The sequence below is a fragment of the Octopus sinensis genome, linkage group LG5, assembly GCF_006345805.1.
Source record: "Octopus sinensis linkage group LG5, ASM634580v1, whole genome shotgun sequence".
NCBI classification, from domain to species: domain Eukaryota; kingdom Metazoa; phylum Mollusca; class Cephalopoda; order Octopoda; family Octopodidae; genus Octopus; species Octopus sinensis.
The window spans coordinates 42,196,499-42,213,976 of record NC_043001.1 but is presented as its reverse complement, the minus strand read 5'-3'; the positions used below and the strand labels follow the sequence as shown (position 1 = coordinate 42,213,976).

Here is a 17,478-nt window from a genome sequence, read left to right as displayed (position 1 = left end):
ACATGTATATATATAAATAGATAGACATACAGGATGTTCCAGAGTTAACTATTTCAGTGAAATCTGACAATTTACTAAAAAAAAAAAAACTTACTTTTATTTATGTTTATCATGTTTAATGTGTTAAAAGTGTATAAACATTTAATTTTATTTATATTTTTATAATTTTATTTTCATTCCTTTTGAATCCCACTTATCTGTCCATGACAGTTTTTATTTTTTTAAATTTAATTGCAATCCTTTTCTCTACATCCATCCTCAGGCTAGAACAATAGTTTAGCTGAACTTAAAGATTGCATTCAGTTAGTAGTGCAGAAGATAACCCCTGAAATGCTTCAAAATGTGTTTTGCAATGCTAAGGATAGGTTCAAAATTTGCAGGGATACAGGCCACATTGGAAATTTTCAATAAAGTTTTGAAATAGGATTTATAAATCTATTTGTTCTGGTAATATAATTAAGTAATAAGCATAAAATTCTGTCAGTTTTTTTTACATTTGCTCGATTTCATGAAATAGATAATTAATTCTGGGACACCCTGTACATATACACATACGCTATGATGCATTTTTAATAGTTAGTAAATGTTACTAAACACAATATTATTGTATATGCCGTTATCCTACTTACATTTATGTGTAGTGAAAAACTGAGCCCATCTCGTTTGCATTATTGTCACCCCTTTGATGCAAACCGAATGAAAGAAGTATATTTTTTGTTTTTATATAACATGCAGTTATATAATTATATATTGATGCATATAAAATGAAAGTGAAGTGTAGCAAGCTGATATGTAGATATATGATAGCAATGTAATCTTAGTATCACTTATGTTAAAGCAATGAACATACAGACATGAATATACCCCACTAACTCTGTTTTCTCATAACTTCCAGACAAATAGAAATTATATTTTAACGAAAGTTTTTACAAATATGCTGCAGTTACATCAGAATTTGTTGTGACAAAGTATTTTTAAAGAGAGTGGGAGAGAATTTTCAGAGAATTCGCACAGGTTGACTTTGTTTTCTCATAACTTTCAGAAAAATGGGTATTTTTAAATGAAAATTTCTACAAATACTTTTCAGAGCATGTAAATTACAAATATATAAGAATCTGATGTGAAAAGGAAAATAGTAAGCATGCACACAGACATACTGATACATATCATAATTTTTTACAAAATTTCAAGTTTCATTTTGTAGACATATGTTTTACATACCAGTATGTATGTATGTTGTCCAACCAGTTTTTATTTTCATATTAAATTCTGCTATAATCATAATCTACTGCACTCTGAAAGTTATTTGTAGAAAATTTCATGAAAAAAATACCCATTTTTCTGATAGTTATGAGAAAATGAAGGCAACTTCAGTGAATTTTTTGAAACTCCTCTCACTATCCTTGTAAAAATATTTTCAGAACAAATTCCTATAGTATCAGATCAAAACAAAATGCACAAAAACTGTAGTTTGGTCATGAACAATTGTCTCTGGCCTGTTATTGCATATCATTGTGGAAGACCATAACAAACATACATTTTCTTAAAATTATAATTGAAGATATTTATATTAAAGCAATGATTATACATACACAAATGTGCTCCACCAACTTTGCTTCCTCATAACTTCCAGAAAAATGGATATTTTTTAACGACATTTTCTACTAATTTGTTGTGGAAAAAAATGTTTTTAGGGAAATGAGAAGAGTTTGAGAAAATTCACATGGGTCAGATTTGTTACCTCATAAAATTTTTAAAAAATGGATATTTTAAAATCTACATACACCTTTCAGAGTGTGTAGATTACAATTATATAAGAATTTAATATGAAAATAAAAACTGGTGGGATAGCACACATACATACCAACACACATCATATTCTTTATGGAAAATTTTATTTCACAACAAATTCCAATGTAATTGGAATCTACACCATTTGTAGCATATTTGTAGAAAATTTCATTAAAAAATATCCATTTTTCTGAAAGTCATGAGGAAAGAAATTCATTGGGGTACGTATGTGTAGATATGCTGTGGCTAATTCTGGCTGGTTACTGTATATCATTGTGCATGCGTTACTGAAAGTCCATAATAAACATATTATTTAAATAATACTCATAGATATATTGGATTATATCAGGATTCTCTCCAGCTTTTGCAGCTCCATCAAAATTCACTATTATGGTTGAAAGGTAATCAGCAATTGGAAATATTTTGTCAGTACAATTATCTCATTTGCAGCATCAGAATCTCTGTCTCCCTGGAACTGAAAGACACTATTTTTACAAATGCTTCATCTTAATCGTATATCTTGCGTACTTTGCAGGATGTGCTGGAAATTTGTGAATACAACTTTAGTAGGCTATACATGGAAGATGACCTAACATATTACATGACACGTGTCAAGTTTTAACTTTCTCATTTCTATTTCAGGTGTATTGACAGGACAGATTCCTATCTGTCACAAGAAATGAAACAGTATGCAATGCTCATAAACAAGAATAAAAATTGTGTTGCAAATTCATACTGCCATGGCCATCCCTTACCTCTATTATCACTGAGAATCTATTTCTCTTTAAAAAAATTAAAAAAACTTAACACTATACAATATGTTTAACAAAATAACTTACTTTTAATACTTCAGAAGTAGTTGTGCCAGCAGGTGTTGCTTGGGTAGCGGTATCATTATCTGCTAATGCTGAAGTAGCATAGCCAGTATCTGCAGCTGGTTCAAAGTCTTGCAATGCACCTATATTAAATTAAAAGAATAAATAGAATATCAAGAATTTTTTTTTTAGAGAAAAGAATGTATTCATTAAACAAAAAAAAAAAATCAAAAGCAACTTCATAAGAAAGAATAATGTAAGATATTTCATTGATTTAAATATTTAAAACTTAAGTTATTTAACTTCTTGGTGACCAGTTCTTAGTTTTATTTAATTTCCTAACCTGCTTGTCAAAAACTACACATTCTATTCCATCAGACACATTTTGCCCATGTATAAATAGTAAAATAGAACCTTTAATATCATCTTTCTTGGTTGAATTCTTAGCATAACTTTGCATTATATATCCTGTACTTAAAAAATTTTCTCTTTTCATTTTAAATATTTTGAATGTAACTTTTTATATAGAATTTTAAAATTTCATGCAATTTTATGAAATCTCAAAAAAAAAAAAACATGTCTTGAATTCAACTTTTTTAATATTAAGAGGAAAAGTAATAAGATTAATAACAAATCTTGGTAGTTCATTTCATAGACTTCAATTCCCCAGTAAGTCACAGAAAAAAACAACAAAAAGCAAAAATTAAAAATACGAAGAATATTTCTTTGAGATGAAATCAATACAAAAACAGCACGAATTAGAAATTACATTTTGAACTTTTAAACCTAACAATCAGTATTGCTCTTTGCTCATTTACCCTTTTATTAATAAAATGTTTATAAAACTGTTTCTGTAATCCATTCATTGATTATTTCTTAAAATTAGCCATAATAACCATGTTATGGAATCACAAGATCTAGGAGTTACACTACGGTTATAGCATCAAAAGGAACTCTTTGGAATCAAATCACAATTATTTTTTGTAATGTACCAGAAGTATTCCCAATATTTTATTGATTGACTCAAGAGATGTATACACACAAACTCTTTTCATGGTTAACATTTGAAACAAGCTGCTCTTAAGAAACCATCTCCTGCATTTTAAGGACCAGCTGATAGTAAAAAAAAAATAAATCAATAAACACGATACCTTCTAAGTTATATTCCATAAAAAGCTAATAAACTAGTCAGATTTTGTTAATACATGTTATTTGAAATCTGTAAGAAATCCTAGTGCAACATTTGAAGTTAAGTTGTTTTCCTTTTAGAACAAGAAGACCAGACAACTTCATATGATTTCACCAACTTTGGTCAAAATACTCTTAAAACTGATTTTTTAAAGTAAATAAGTGGAATAAAATAAAGCTGATACAATGAAGATATTACAAAATTTCTCTATCTGGGAGATGTAATTCACATAATTTTTTTAAAATCAAAACAACTGAAATTACTTGACAATTGATGACATTTCTGGTTGAGCTATATTTATCAAATATCATAATGTTGAATGAATCAACAGAGTAATACTGCTGCCAACATGTTTGCCATAAAATAATTCTTTACCTAGTTATTTAAATGGTTGTTTTCATTAATGGAACTTTTTGATGCACTATTCTAGTAACTTAAAGTCACCAGCTATAAAAATATTTCAAGATAACAAAAATTCTAGAGACATTATTATGTTTGTGAAAGCATCATAAAATACTTCTATTTTCGAAGTGAAATTTCTCTTTTATATCTTATTTGATTGTTTTTCATTAGCAGCCACTGGATGTCGAAAACAAGTAAAACCTTTTATATGTTTAAAGAAAAAATTTTTATGAAAAATTCTACAAGTAATCTTTAACAAAAAAATTTTTTAATTATTGTGACATACTGAAACATATTTATATCCAGAACAATAAAGAAAACAAATTAATTTCTATTAATTTATAGTCCAAATAAAAAAAAATGCCCTCAAAATTTGAAGGAAAAATAGGAATTAATATAGTATGTAAAAACTAAATATTTTCATTTTATATTTATTTTTTTCTCCATATCTTGGAATAATATATAAACTACAATAAAATTTCATTGTAGGCACAGGCAACACTATAGGGTTAAGAAAATTGCTTCCCAACATGGTTCTGGGTTCAGTTCCACTGTGTAGTACCTCGGGCAAGTGTGTTTACTATAGTCGCAAAGCTTTATGAATGGATTTGGTAAGCAGAAACTGAAAGGAGCTCTTCATATATGTATATGTAAGTACATGTATGTGTGTGTGTGAGTCGGTGTCTCTTTGTTTTGACATCATGTGATAGACGTAAACAAGTGTCACTGTCATACAACAGTGTTCTTTATTTCCTATCTTCCATGAAAGTGTCTAAATATTGAGAAATATTACCTCACTTGGAAACAGGTTAGGACTGGCAATAGGAAGGGCACCAAACCATAGAAAATCTGACTCAACAAATTCCATCTAACTTATGTGATTATGGAAAAATGAACATTAAAACAAAGATGATGATGATGGCGGTGATGATAATGATGGTGGTGGTGATGATAATGATGATGATGATGACAGGCATTTTACATACCGAAAACTGATTAGACTGAATCAACTTCATAAAATTTATTTTAAAAAAATCAACTTCATAAAATTTATTTTTAAAAAATCAGAGCATTTGGTAAGTCAGTTTTCATTTTAGTAATAAAAATAAATTGCAAATGGAAGCAAATGTATGTCTGTTTAATTGAGCATACACATGTATTAAATAAAATAAAGAAAACATATGTTAATATTCCATTTATTGCCATAAATTATATGTTAATCTTATAGATTTTCTACAAAACAGTGAGGAGTCTATAAATTCACATTTTAGACAAAGTGAAATCTACAAAGTACATATGAAAAAGAATACAAATTTGGCCTTAGCAAGTCTTGAACCAATAGAACTTCACTGATGACCTGGTGAGATGATGAATAATATATTAGATGTTCTTAGCAACTTTATGTACTGAATTCTGAGAATGCTTTGAATCTTGGCACATGTGCACTGTATGTTTTAATTTCACCTTGACTCCATTATATTATGAAATATCTAATTATACCACCTTACATTTGCAAGGTGCCCCTAAATCTTTTTGTAAATATTTATAGTAAAGGTCATTTTCTGAAAAGGTGAGTTATTTAAGGTAAATGGAAAGATTTCACCTTACAAGCAACTTACTAGTAATGAAAGCTAATGTTGAAAATGTTAAAATTAACAACAAAAATATATTACTCTTAAACATGGTAAGTTATGTATGAATAGGTCAAGTAATAGCAGTTGAATAGGTGGTTATAAGCATGGAGTGATGCTATTATAAAGAAATATACTTCTTTAGACAGTGAAAACAAAGTAATAATCTGAAACATCCTATGTTACATTTGCAATAAAGTTTATTTGACAAGATAAAATGTCAGCCTTAGAATGGAAGGTCATTAAATTTCAGGGTATTGCCAATACTTTAATCAGCATTTAATAAAGTTGTAAGCAAACCAGAATCAACACCTGATTGGCTGATAAATTCTCAAAATATAAATTTTCAAAAAGCAAAAATACCAGAGACCCATAAAATTATAGGCATATAAGAAACTTGTTAACACCATAAAGGCATTACATTCATTCTCTAACACAGGTTGGTTACACATTCAGAGAACAATAATATATTACTATGGAGGGGGGGGGGGTTAGAATGTAATGTGCAACTATAAAGAGTAACTACTTAAGTGATCACAGAAGACAGTGAAAAGAGGGAAATGACTGCTGGTCATAAGACCAAATGGGAGGAAGCTGAATGGAAGAAGGTTGAATTCAAATGAGCTGAGCTTAAAAGATTGAAAGCTTAGATTTTAGAATATGTTATGGGAAAATGTGAAAATAGTCTTAAAAGACATGCTATATATAACATATTGAAAAATCACAATGTTCTTACAAAGCAAAGAAGAGATGATCAAGAGCAGCCCAATTCCCATAAGAAAAATTTTCCAAGGAGACTCATTATCTATTGCTTAGCATTAACCTCATTAACAAACCTATAGAACAAAACCACCATAGGATGCAGATTTTAGAAACAAATTATAAACCATCTCTTCTATATGGAAAACTTTAAAATGTTATCCAGCTGCAAAACCTACTAAAAATTGTTCGTGAATTCAGTCAGTGCATAAAAGTGAGTGTAGAATTTGACAAATGTGCCACAACTACTAACAAGAAAATGCAAAAGAAACTTAAACCAAGAATATTAAAGTGTCCCATATTTAGAATACATGCACTGTGTCCCTATGTGTCATAAGAGGTGACAAAACAGATTGGCAACAGGAAAGGCATCCAGCTATAAAACTTTGTCTCAGAAAATCCATTCAACTTATTTATATCAGTATGGAAAGATAAATGTCTGATGATGATGACAACAATGATTACAATAAAAACAACATATAAATCAAGGAATTAGACCAGAACAAGCAATACAAATAAAGCACTAATAAAATATTTCACACAGAAATGATGGAGGCAAGAGTACTACAGAAGAGTTAGTCGTATGTTAAAAACTGAACTCAGTGCCAGAAATAAGATAGTAGGTATAAATGTACAAGTTATCCAAGTAATGAACTAGAGCTTTGACATAAAATGGAAGTTAAGAGAATTAAAAAGCTTAGACAGAAGAGCTAAAAACTATTTACAGTATTCTGGTGTCACCAACCCAAAACTGATATATGCAGAATACACCAGCACTGTCCTTAAAGAGAAAAGGTTTAATACGATAGAAAACTACTTCAAAATAAAAATAGTAGGGCTAGAAAAATACTTACAGTCAAAGAAAAGGAAGCTGATAAGTGTTACAAGGAAACATGGACTAAAAAAATCTTTTCTCTACATATTTGAAGAAAACTAATTACACTGAAATAAAAGATTCAGATAAAGATAAAACAATAGAAAGCACTAAAATAACAAACAAAAACAACAATCGACAAACTCAGAACAGAACTCCAAATATATTGAATAAAAAAAAAATTGAAAGAAACACCACTCCACTGCAAGGCTCAATACAGAAGAAGTAAATCAGAATGAACAGTACAAAATCTCTGGTCTAATAGCAGAAACAGTAAGTTTGATTCTAACTGCACAAGACAGTGGGAGCAAGGTCTGGAATCGAAAGGCTTTAGAGTTAATTTAGCTGAGACCAAAGTCCTAGTATGTAGGAAAATGAACAAATCACAAATCCTTTCACAGTGATGGCCCAGTTTGATATGTAGGAAAGGTGTTGGTAGATCCTCCATATGGTGTACCTAGTGCACATTGCAGCAGTACCATAGGAAGGTTAACATAAAGTAGTCTTTGTGTATGACAGATGTGCAGCTCCAATATAAACACTCAGAATGTACAGAAAATCGACTTCCTCAAATGTCTGGGGGATCCTTAGAAACAGTAGATAACTTCCATTATCTAGGAAACCAAGTTAGCAGTGGAGGAGGAAAATAAGAATAGACTGGGCAAAGTTCAGAGAGCTACTACTTTTGTCTCTCTAAGACTGAAAGACAGATTGTATGATGCCCATATATGTACAGCTATGCTATATGGCAGTGAAACATGGGTTATCACTATAGAGGATATGAGAAGGCTTGAAAGACATGAAGGCTGCATGCTCCACTGGATAGGTAATGTCAGTGTGCATGTACAACAGAGTGTAAATGATTTTGAAAGAAAAACTGTGTATATGAGGCATCAGTTGTAGTGTACAAGAGAGAAGACAGGTCATGTGATATGTATGAATGAGGACAGCTGCATAAAGAAGTGCCAATCTCTAATTGTGGAGGGAACCTGTGGAAGGGACAGATCCAGGAAGACATGGGATGAAGTAGTGAGGAAGGATCTTCAGACATTAGACCTCGCAGAAATGACAAAGGACCACGACTTCAGACAGTTTGCTGTGTTTGAGAAAACAAGTCAACTGGCCGTCCATACATACAAGAATGCCCTCTACAACCCTCTCTCAGTTGAGAGGTCCTTCTCTTGAGGACTTGTGGTTGCTGGTATCATATAAAAGCACCCATGCCACTGTCATGTAAAAGTGCCCTTGCCAGCCCCATGGAAAAGTGCTTGTACTACATAGAGGCACATATGCTGTGCTTGAGAAGACCTGGCAAGCCAAATGGGACAGTAATCATGGCCTATGCCAGTGCAGGATAACCAGCCCATTTAAGAGCACCCTTCAATCATTGGGCAATAAACTGTGCTTGCGAAAACCTGTTGAGGCAAGCGAAGTTGTTGTCATGGCCGATGCCAGTGCTGGCTGACTGGTCCCAAGCTGGTGGCATATAAAAAATAACATTCGAGCATGGCCCATGCCAGTACCGCCTGATCAGATTGGAGCCTGGTGCAGCTATCTGGCTCATCAGCCCTCAGTCAAACCATCCAACCCATACCAGCATGGAAAGCTGACATTAAACAATGATGATGATGAGGTGTGGCTGTGTGTAAAGAAGCTTGTTTCTCAATTACATGGTTACAGGTTCAACCCTACTGTGTTGCATCTTGGGCAAGTCTCTTCCACTATAGACTTGGGCCAACCAAAGCCTTATGAGTAGATTTGGTAGACAAAAATAAAGAAGCCTGCTGTATATGTATATATCTATATGTGTGTGTGTGTTTGTCCCCACCACCATTTGACCCCTCGATGCCACTGGTGCTGTTGTGTTTAGATCCTCATGACTTAGCAGTTCAGCAAAAAGAGACTGATAGAATAAGTAACCAGACTCTAAAATAAAATAAAAACTGAAGTCAATTCGTTCAATTTAAATTCTTTAAGGTAGTACCCCAACATGGTCACAGTCTAATGACTGAAACAAGTAAAAGATCATCATCATCATTTAATGTTCGCTTTCCATGCTGGCAGTTTGACTGAGGGCTTGCAAGTCAGAAGGCTGCACCAGGCTCCAATCTGATCTGGCAGCGTTTCTACAGCAGGATGCTCTTCCTAATGTCAACCACTCTGAGAGTGTAGAGGGTGCTTTTTACGTGCCTCCAGCACGGGACCAGTCAGCCACTACTGGCATTGACCATGCTCAAATGGTGCCTTTTACATGCCACCAACACAGGAGCCAGTCCAGCAGCACTGGCAATGATTACACTCGAATTGTGCTTTTTATGTATCACCGGCACGGGACCAGTCAGGCAGCACTGGTATCGATCATGCTCGAATGGTGCTTTTTATGTGCCTCTGGCATGGGTGCCAATCAGGCAGTACTGTCATTGGCCACAACAATGACTTCACTTGACTCAACAGGTCTTTGCAAATGCAGTTTATTGCCGAATGATTGAAGGGTACTCTTAAATGGGCCAGTTATGCTGCACTGGCATAGGCCACAGTTATGGTCTCACTTGGCTTGCTGGTTTTTCTCAAGCACAGCATATCTCCAAAGGTTTTGGTCACTTCTCACCACTTCTGTGAGGCCCAACGTTCAAAACAAGATATATATATATATATATATATATATATATATATATATATATATATATATATGCATACATACAGAGAGAGAAAAAGAGAGAGAGAGAGCAACATATGTGATATTTGTTTCTATAAGTTTTTGGAGAAAAGATCATTATTTGACTGATGAATTGTTAATCCAATGATCATGAGCTGAAAGGAAAATCTTATCAGTACGGTATTACTTTTAGGTAAACTATTTTACTCTTCTTGTTGTATCAAACACAACTAGCAGAAAAGTGATTAGTGTTAGAGAAGATAATAATTCAGATATTTTGCAGTAATATCTAAATTTCTAGAATTATCCAACATATGTAAGCCTGAAGAGTGAATAGCATCAGTAATAAAAAAATAAAAATTTTATGAGAAATTTCCTCTTCCTCTTACTGTTGTTGCTGGTGGTGATGTTGCTGCTACTACTCTGTTTAACAAGATTATAGGCCAGGAATCTGACACCATTTTACTTATATTAGTAATGTCTCAATACAAGGCAAAACAATCAAAACTTCTCTTTATCTAACAACTTACTTTCCTACTCTTAAAAATTCAAACATTTTAAATGTTTAATGACGAAATAGTTTTCTTAATTCATTATACTGAAAACTAATATGTTCGCAATCTTGAGACACTGTAGTCACTGTACTCCAAACAACCACTTAAGTAAAGATTGCTTTGCATAACACTTCCACTAATAATGTCATCCAATCCAGAATAAGAATAAAAAAAATAATAAAATGCAATAAAAAAATATATGAAAAATAATGAATTCTATGAGATATGATAAATATCTTGAAAGAGAGCAAACAGTTACACACACACAAAAAAAGAAAAAAGAATAGGCAGACTGGCAGGAAACCAGTGTGAAAAATTTTTCTTGGGGCTATTCTTAGCTTACAGAAAGAAGAGCATTTACTTTAGAAGCAACGGCCAGCAACCATCATTTAGTAGAATACTGAGTGCATTTTGATAAAAGAAATCATATAGCTGAAATGCTTTCACTGAAATTACAAGAAACCAATGAGAATTAAAATGCTTACAGCAATTTTTTTTAATGTCTGACTGCACAATGCATACACATACATAGCTATACACCCATACATATAATAAATTAACAGAAAATATATTTCATTTGTGTTATCTAATCCAATATTAATCCAAGATAAAAGCCAATATTAGATAAAAATCAGATACTAATTTAATAGAAAGTAAAAATGATTTAGCATTAGCATATTTATTTGTAGTTACAGTATTTAGAAATTACCAGCCACCTTGCAAGAAACTAATCAATGAATGAATGTAACAAGTCTATTGAACAATTGACAAGAACTGATGCCAAAGATAGTACCTCAATCTACAAGGCTTAAAAGTAATGAACAAAAGCAATAGCCCTCATTTTTGTAAGATATCAATTAATCATCTTTTTAAGATATCACAGCTACAGTAATGTTTCATGATTATTATATTCAAGAAAAGAGAAGTTCAGTACTAACATGATATCAGTATCAACATCATAGAGAATATAAATGACTGAATCAATAGAGTATCAGAGAATTGCTAGACAGCTAGTCACTGAAATGGTTCAACCAACCTAAGGGTAGGAACAATTTGCCACTGTAAGCAGAAGAACCAGTCAAATGAATGCATCATTAACTTGCAGTTTTGAGTTAAATTTCATGCATCAAAAGAGTTATCTACATGGTATTAAATGTAACGTCAGAATTGTCTCTCAACCACTTAATGCAATAAAAACAGGAATTAAGCTTGTGTCCAGTGATCTGCTAAAGTCCTTAAAGGGAAATATCATGATATCATTAACTAGTCTTAATATCCAAAATAATTTTTCTTAATTTAAAAAAGAATTCCTAAATAAATTTTTACAAAATATTTTATATGAATTGTGATGAAATAACAAATGCAAACAAAAAATTATGTATTTGAAAAATACATCACTTCATTTTCATAAAATAAGAACAATAATCACTGAGAGATTTGGTCATCCAACTTTGAAAGCCCCACATTTGATAGCACGTAGATAACTCCCTTTAATGGAATGGAGAAGGCAGAGTATAGCCAAATGGTTAAAAAATTCAATTTGTAACTATGAGATCCCAGGTTTGATTTGTGTGGCATCTTGGGTAAACATTTTCTATAGCCTCAAGTCAGCCTTGAAAGTGAAACTAATCAGTCGACAGAAATTATAAACATCTGTCAGGTGTATCATACTTTTAATTCAAAAGGTACAACTTTGTCATACACCACCTGATTCTGATAAAGAACTATGTTAAGGGGACATGTGCTTGTGGAATGATCAGCCACTTATGCATTAATTCAGTTTATCAAACCCAATCCTCGTTGTTGAATGGTGGAGATCCACCACCACCACCACCACCAATAAAATAAAGTAAGATTTGCTACAAGCAATCCGTTAATCATAGTAGTCATAACTAGAAGGATTGAGTTCCAGACAAGATAATAATAATAATAATAATAATAATAATAAAGATTATAGGAAAATAGATGGAATGAATATACAAAATATAGATAAAAATGGATTTCAAACAGCTTTGGAAAAAATATAGACATCATTGTTATAGAGAGAGTAATGTAAAAATAATAATAATAAAGTATCAGAGAAGAAAATGAGATGAAAGACAGATGAAATTAAGATGAAATGCTGATCAATGAAAAAAAGAAAGAGGAAAGGAAAGATAAGAGAGTGGAAAAGAAGGGGACAAAGAAGAGGGGAGAATCTTGACATAACTAATCAATATGATGATTTACAGAAAATAAAGCAGTCATAGATTGAGAAATAGAATTGAGAGGCTGCATTAAACTTGAGGTGTCAGCAACTTAAGGAGTGAAAGCAAATTAATTTTGGGCAGTTATGGATAAACTTATAAATTGAAAAGATAATTCAGAATTTGCCTTCAACTGTGGTTAATTAAGATTTGAAATTAGGGCTAATGTGTGTGCTTTTCTAATGGAAACTACGTGAAGGCCCATCATCAGGTATAGATATGTACACACACACACTTCTTTATGCATGATTATACATAATAGCATGCATACACATACATATACATACATACACATACATATATCATGCCAGCATGGAAGACAGATATTAAATGATGACAATAATGACATACACACATGTATATATAATATACATATACTTATACACACACACACACACACACACATATATACATTTATATACACTTATACACGCACATACATACACACACACTTTGACACAAAGTGACACAACACCAGCTGAAACTGGTGAGTATAAACAGGTTCAAGCATATATGTAACAAGCTTCTGCATACATTATATACATATATATATATTTAATTCATAGGCATATACATAATACAATTGCATATATATATATACACACACACACACACACACACACATATATACATTTATATACACTTATACACGCACATACATACACACACACTTTGACACAAAGTGACACAACACCAGCTGAAACTGGTGAGTATAAACAGGTTCAAGCATATATGTAACAAGCTTCTGCATACATTATATACATATATATATATTTAATTCATAGGCATATACATAATACAATTGCATATATATATACACACACACACACAAATACATACACACACATGTATATACGTAAATACACATATATATATGCACATATACATATGTAAATACACACAAACACACAAATATGCATGTGCACACACACACAAATATTGATAAATGTTGGCAGAAATGGTTTGCTGAACAATAATACCTTATGGCCTTGTGACATATGATAACATTTTAGTCATGTCACTCTTCTGTTCTATCTAACAAAGTCAATTGAATAAGTAACAATGTACTGACGTATATACAGTAAGTAAAACCATTAAAGATGGTGCTCTAGCATGGCTGTAACCTAATAACTAGAAAAAGAGTATGTAAAATTCTATTGCCAAAAATTTTATTTTGTTTTCATTTCTGACACGTATTTCAAGCCTCACCAAGCCTACACTTTAGTGTCATGAAGTAATCTTATCTCATGAAATTCTGAGCTGTTTTTATATTCACCATTCTCCACAACATTCTCCTTATTCCTTATCCATCTGCATTATTTCAAAAAGGACCCATCTCATACTCTATAATTTAGATAACTTGTCTCTGAAAATGGTGTCCAAATATTTTCACAAAAACAAAATTTGGTTTTCATGATGCAGTAATGGTAACCCATCTGAGTGAGAAGGTACTTTGAAGCAAAACTAATACAAGGTAGGAAAAACTGTCTTGTGAAAAAAACCCAAAAAAACCCTTCAGTGTAAATGCCACTTTAGTAAATACACTATCCCAATTTAGTCAATGGTTGATGATAGGAAGAGCATCTATTCATAAATCCCAGCCAAATCAAGCATGCAAGGTAGCATGTTATTAAATGATACAAGCTCAACAAAATTAGTTTTATGTTAAACCTAGCTAACTATACATATATATGTATCCTCAAAACAACTCATCACCCTCATTATGTCTCTCTTTTTTATTTTCTAGGAGTTCAACTCAGAAATTCCCACACTGAACATGCTTGTCTTGCAAATATTGACCTATAACAGTTCAAGTAAAACATTAGCCACATCAATCTTACCAGCATCAATGGGATGCAAGTTCTTTCTCTGCTTCTGTTAGTTTTGAGTGTCATAGAAATACTATAGAGATCTTTCTTCCTATTTCGAAGTACAAGTTGGTGTAAACATATGGAACAATGATGATTTAAACACACTAGTTGCTCTATTTGTTCTGGGTATAGTTCATAGGAACTCATTACTATAATATCTATGGATCTGGGACATGATATTATAAGCACAAAAGAAAAAAAAGTTTTAATTTATCAAGATTCTGATTTTTAAAAAAATTTGAAAAATTAAAAAAATACTTTTTTTTAACTTGTGCATGATAAAAATGAGAAATTAAAATTTTTACACAAAAATTATATTTAGTTCTGTAACAACATGACCAAGTACTTCACTATACAAACTGATTAAAACTGAATAAAAACTTATTTGGGAGAAGGGATTTAATTGACTAGATTGCTACTTATTTTATAGCTATCAGAAGCATGCAAAGCAAAGTTTATCTCAGCAGAATTTGAACATGATGATGGTGGTGGCAACAGCAGTGGTTGTGGTTGTTCAACCTCCTTCAGATCACATTCAATCATCTTAGGAAAGGATATGTCACAATTGTGCCCCTGAGTTCCTGGCATATTAGAAAAAATGGTATGGTCATAACTGAAATAACTGAGACAATAGCTCTGCTCAAACAACATTGATTTGGTGCTAAACAAACTGTAAAATAATGATAAACCTTTCTACTATAGGCACAAGGCCTGAAATTTTGTGGGGAGAGGACTAGTTGATTACATTGACCCCAGTGTTTCACTGGTACTTGATTTATTGACCCCGAAAGGATGAATGGCAAAGTTGATTTCGGTAAAGTTTGAACTCAGAATGTAGCAGCAAATGAAATACAGCTAAGCATTTCGCCCAGCATGCTAATGACTCTGCCAGCTCACTGCCTTAATAATAATGATGAAAATGATAATAATAATAATAATAATAGTAATAATAAAGTCAAAATTAAAGAGTGCCATTGTTACTGGTTCAAAAAATAAATTTGTCAATCTACTTCATTTCGGTTAATATATAAAGGATTGAAGTAACTCCTGAAGATATAGAGTCAAAATTAAGAGAAGAGTGCCATTGTTCACTAGATAAGTTTATTTTTTGAACCAGTTGAAGACACACAAGATGTTGAAATATCGTTTACTAGATAACAATGGCACTCTTTTAATTTTGATTCTATATATTCAGGAGGAGTTACCTCAATCCTTTATATATTAACCAAAATGAATTAGATTGACAAATTTATTTTTTGAACCAGTTGAAGACACACAAGATGTCGAAATATCATTCAATAGATAACAATGGCACTCTTCTTTTAATTTTGTCTCTATATCTTCAGGAGGAGTTACCTCAATCCTTTATATATTAATAATAATAATAATAATAATAATAATAATCATGGACAATTGTTCGCAAGAATATACTACCATGGATTGTGAAAGAATCGAGATCAGTGACTATTTAAACAATGAAGACCAATTAATAACAAACAGGATTTTGGATCAATTAAATACAAAAGAGACAGAATTTATGTGTGACTTTATGAAGGCTTACCAATGGAAATTAAATCAAGAGACAAGTAAAGTCAATAATGTATTGGGACACCTTGAAATAAAGAACATCACACAAAACAAATAATCTCATCAAGGCTGCAAATAGGATTGTAGCAGAAAGGATGAAATTGAGAACTATTGAGAATAGAACATCAATGGATAGAAGAGGAAATAAACAACCTTGGTGGAAAAGGAGAATTTCAGAAGATATAAACTCCCTGAACACTGTAGTGTCAATGCTTGTCAGGAAGAGAAAAGAAAAGGAGAATTGATGAATGATCACAAATTTGAAAAAGTGAGGAAGAAGTAAGGTGTGGATACAAAAGGTCTGAATATTGTTGTTGAAGAACTGAAGCAACACATATTTGCCACAAAAGCAAAGCTAACTAGGTTTGAACAATGGATTGAACAATACTGGTAAAACCAATTGTTTAAAAATCAACCAAAAAAGATTTTATCAAGAAATTAATGATGATATAGAGCATGAAAGATTAAAAGATTAATTCCTGATGCTGATGAAAGTCAACAGTTCTGGGGTATGATATGAAGAAAGCAAGAACATAATACTGCAGCTGAATGGCTCTGCAGCCTAAAGCAATCAGCTTCTTATCCCCAGCAATTTCTTGCCGCCCATTAATGTGGAAGTTACTGTTAGGAGGAATTGTAGAACTGCACAAATTTTTTGATGAAAACAATATAGTACTAACAGAACAAAGAGGTTGTAGGAGGAAATGCAGTGGTACTGAAGACCAATTATTGAGAGACAAAATGGTAGTGTAAGATTGAAAATGAAGGAGAACAAATTTGGGAATGGCCTGGATTGACTATTGCAAAAGCTTATGATAGGATTTCACATTCATGGATCATCGAGAACTTAGATTTGTTTGGAATTGCAAGGAATATAATGGGGTTTTCTGAAGAGAAGTATGGTGGGGTGGAAAACTGAGTTGACATCCTACAGAAATAGATTAGGCACCCTGGGCATCAGGAGAGGGATTTTCCAAAGTGATAGCTTATCTCCATTGCCTTTTGTTCTCTGCATGATCCCTCTGACCTTGGTACTTAGGAAAATGAATTTGGGATATCAGCTAAAGGGAAAATCTCAAACAATCGACCACCTCCTCTTCACG

General features: G+C 32.1%; 1 protein-coding gene across 2 annotated transcripts in view; it reads right to left on the bottom strand.

The window, feature by feature from the left end:
- LOC115211611 (peroxisomal biogenesis factor 19) overlaps window positions 1-17,478 on the bottom strand; it is a 73,915-nt gene that overhangs the window by 19,225 nt on the left and 37,212 nt on the right. The window contains exons 2-3 of one of the 2 annotated variants that reach the window (XM_036503348.1): window positions 2,631-2,749; window positions 2,231-2,260 (exon numbers count right to left, since the gene is read on the bottom strand). In XM_036503348.1, the coding sequence (XP_036359241.1) occupies window positions 2,231-2,260; window positions 2,631-2,749 (149 nt within the window). The remainder of the gene's footprint in view (window positions 1-2,230; window positions 2,261-2,630; window positions 2,750-17,478) is intronic. The other variant, XM_029780207.2, reaches the window with a different exon arrangement.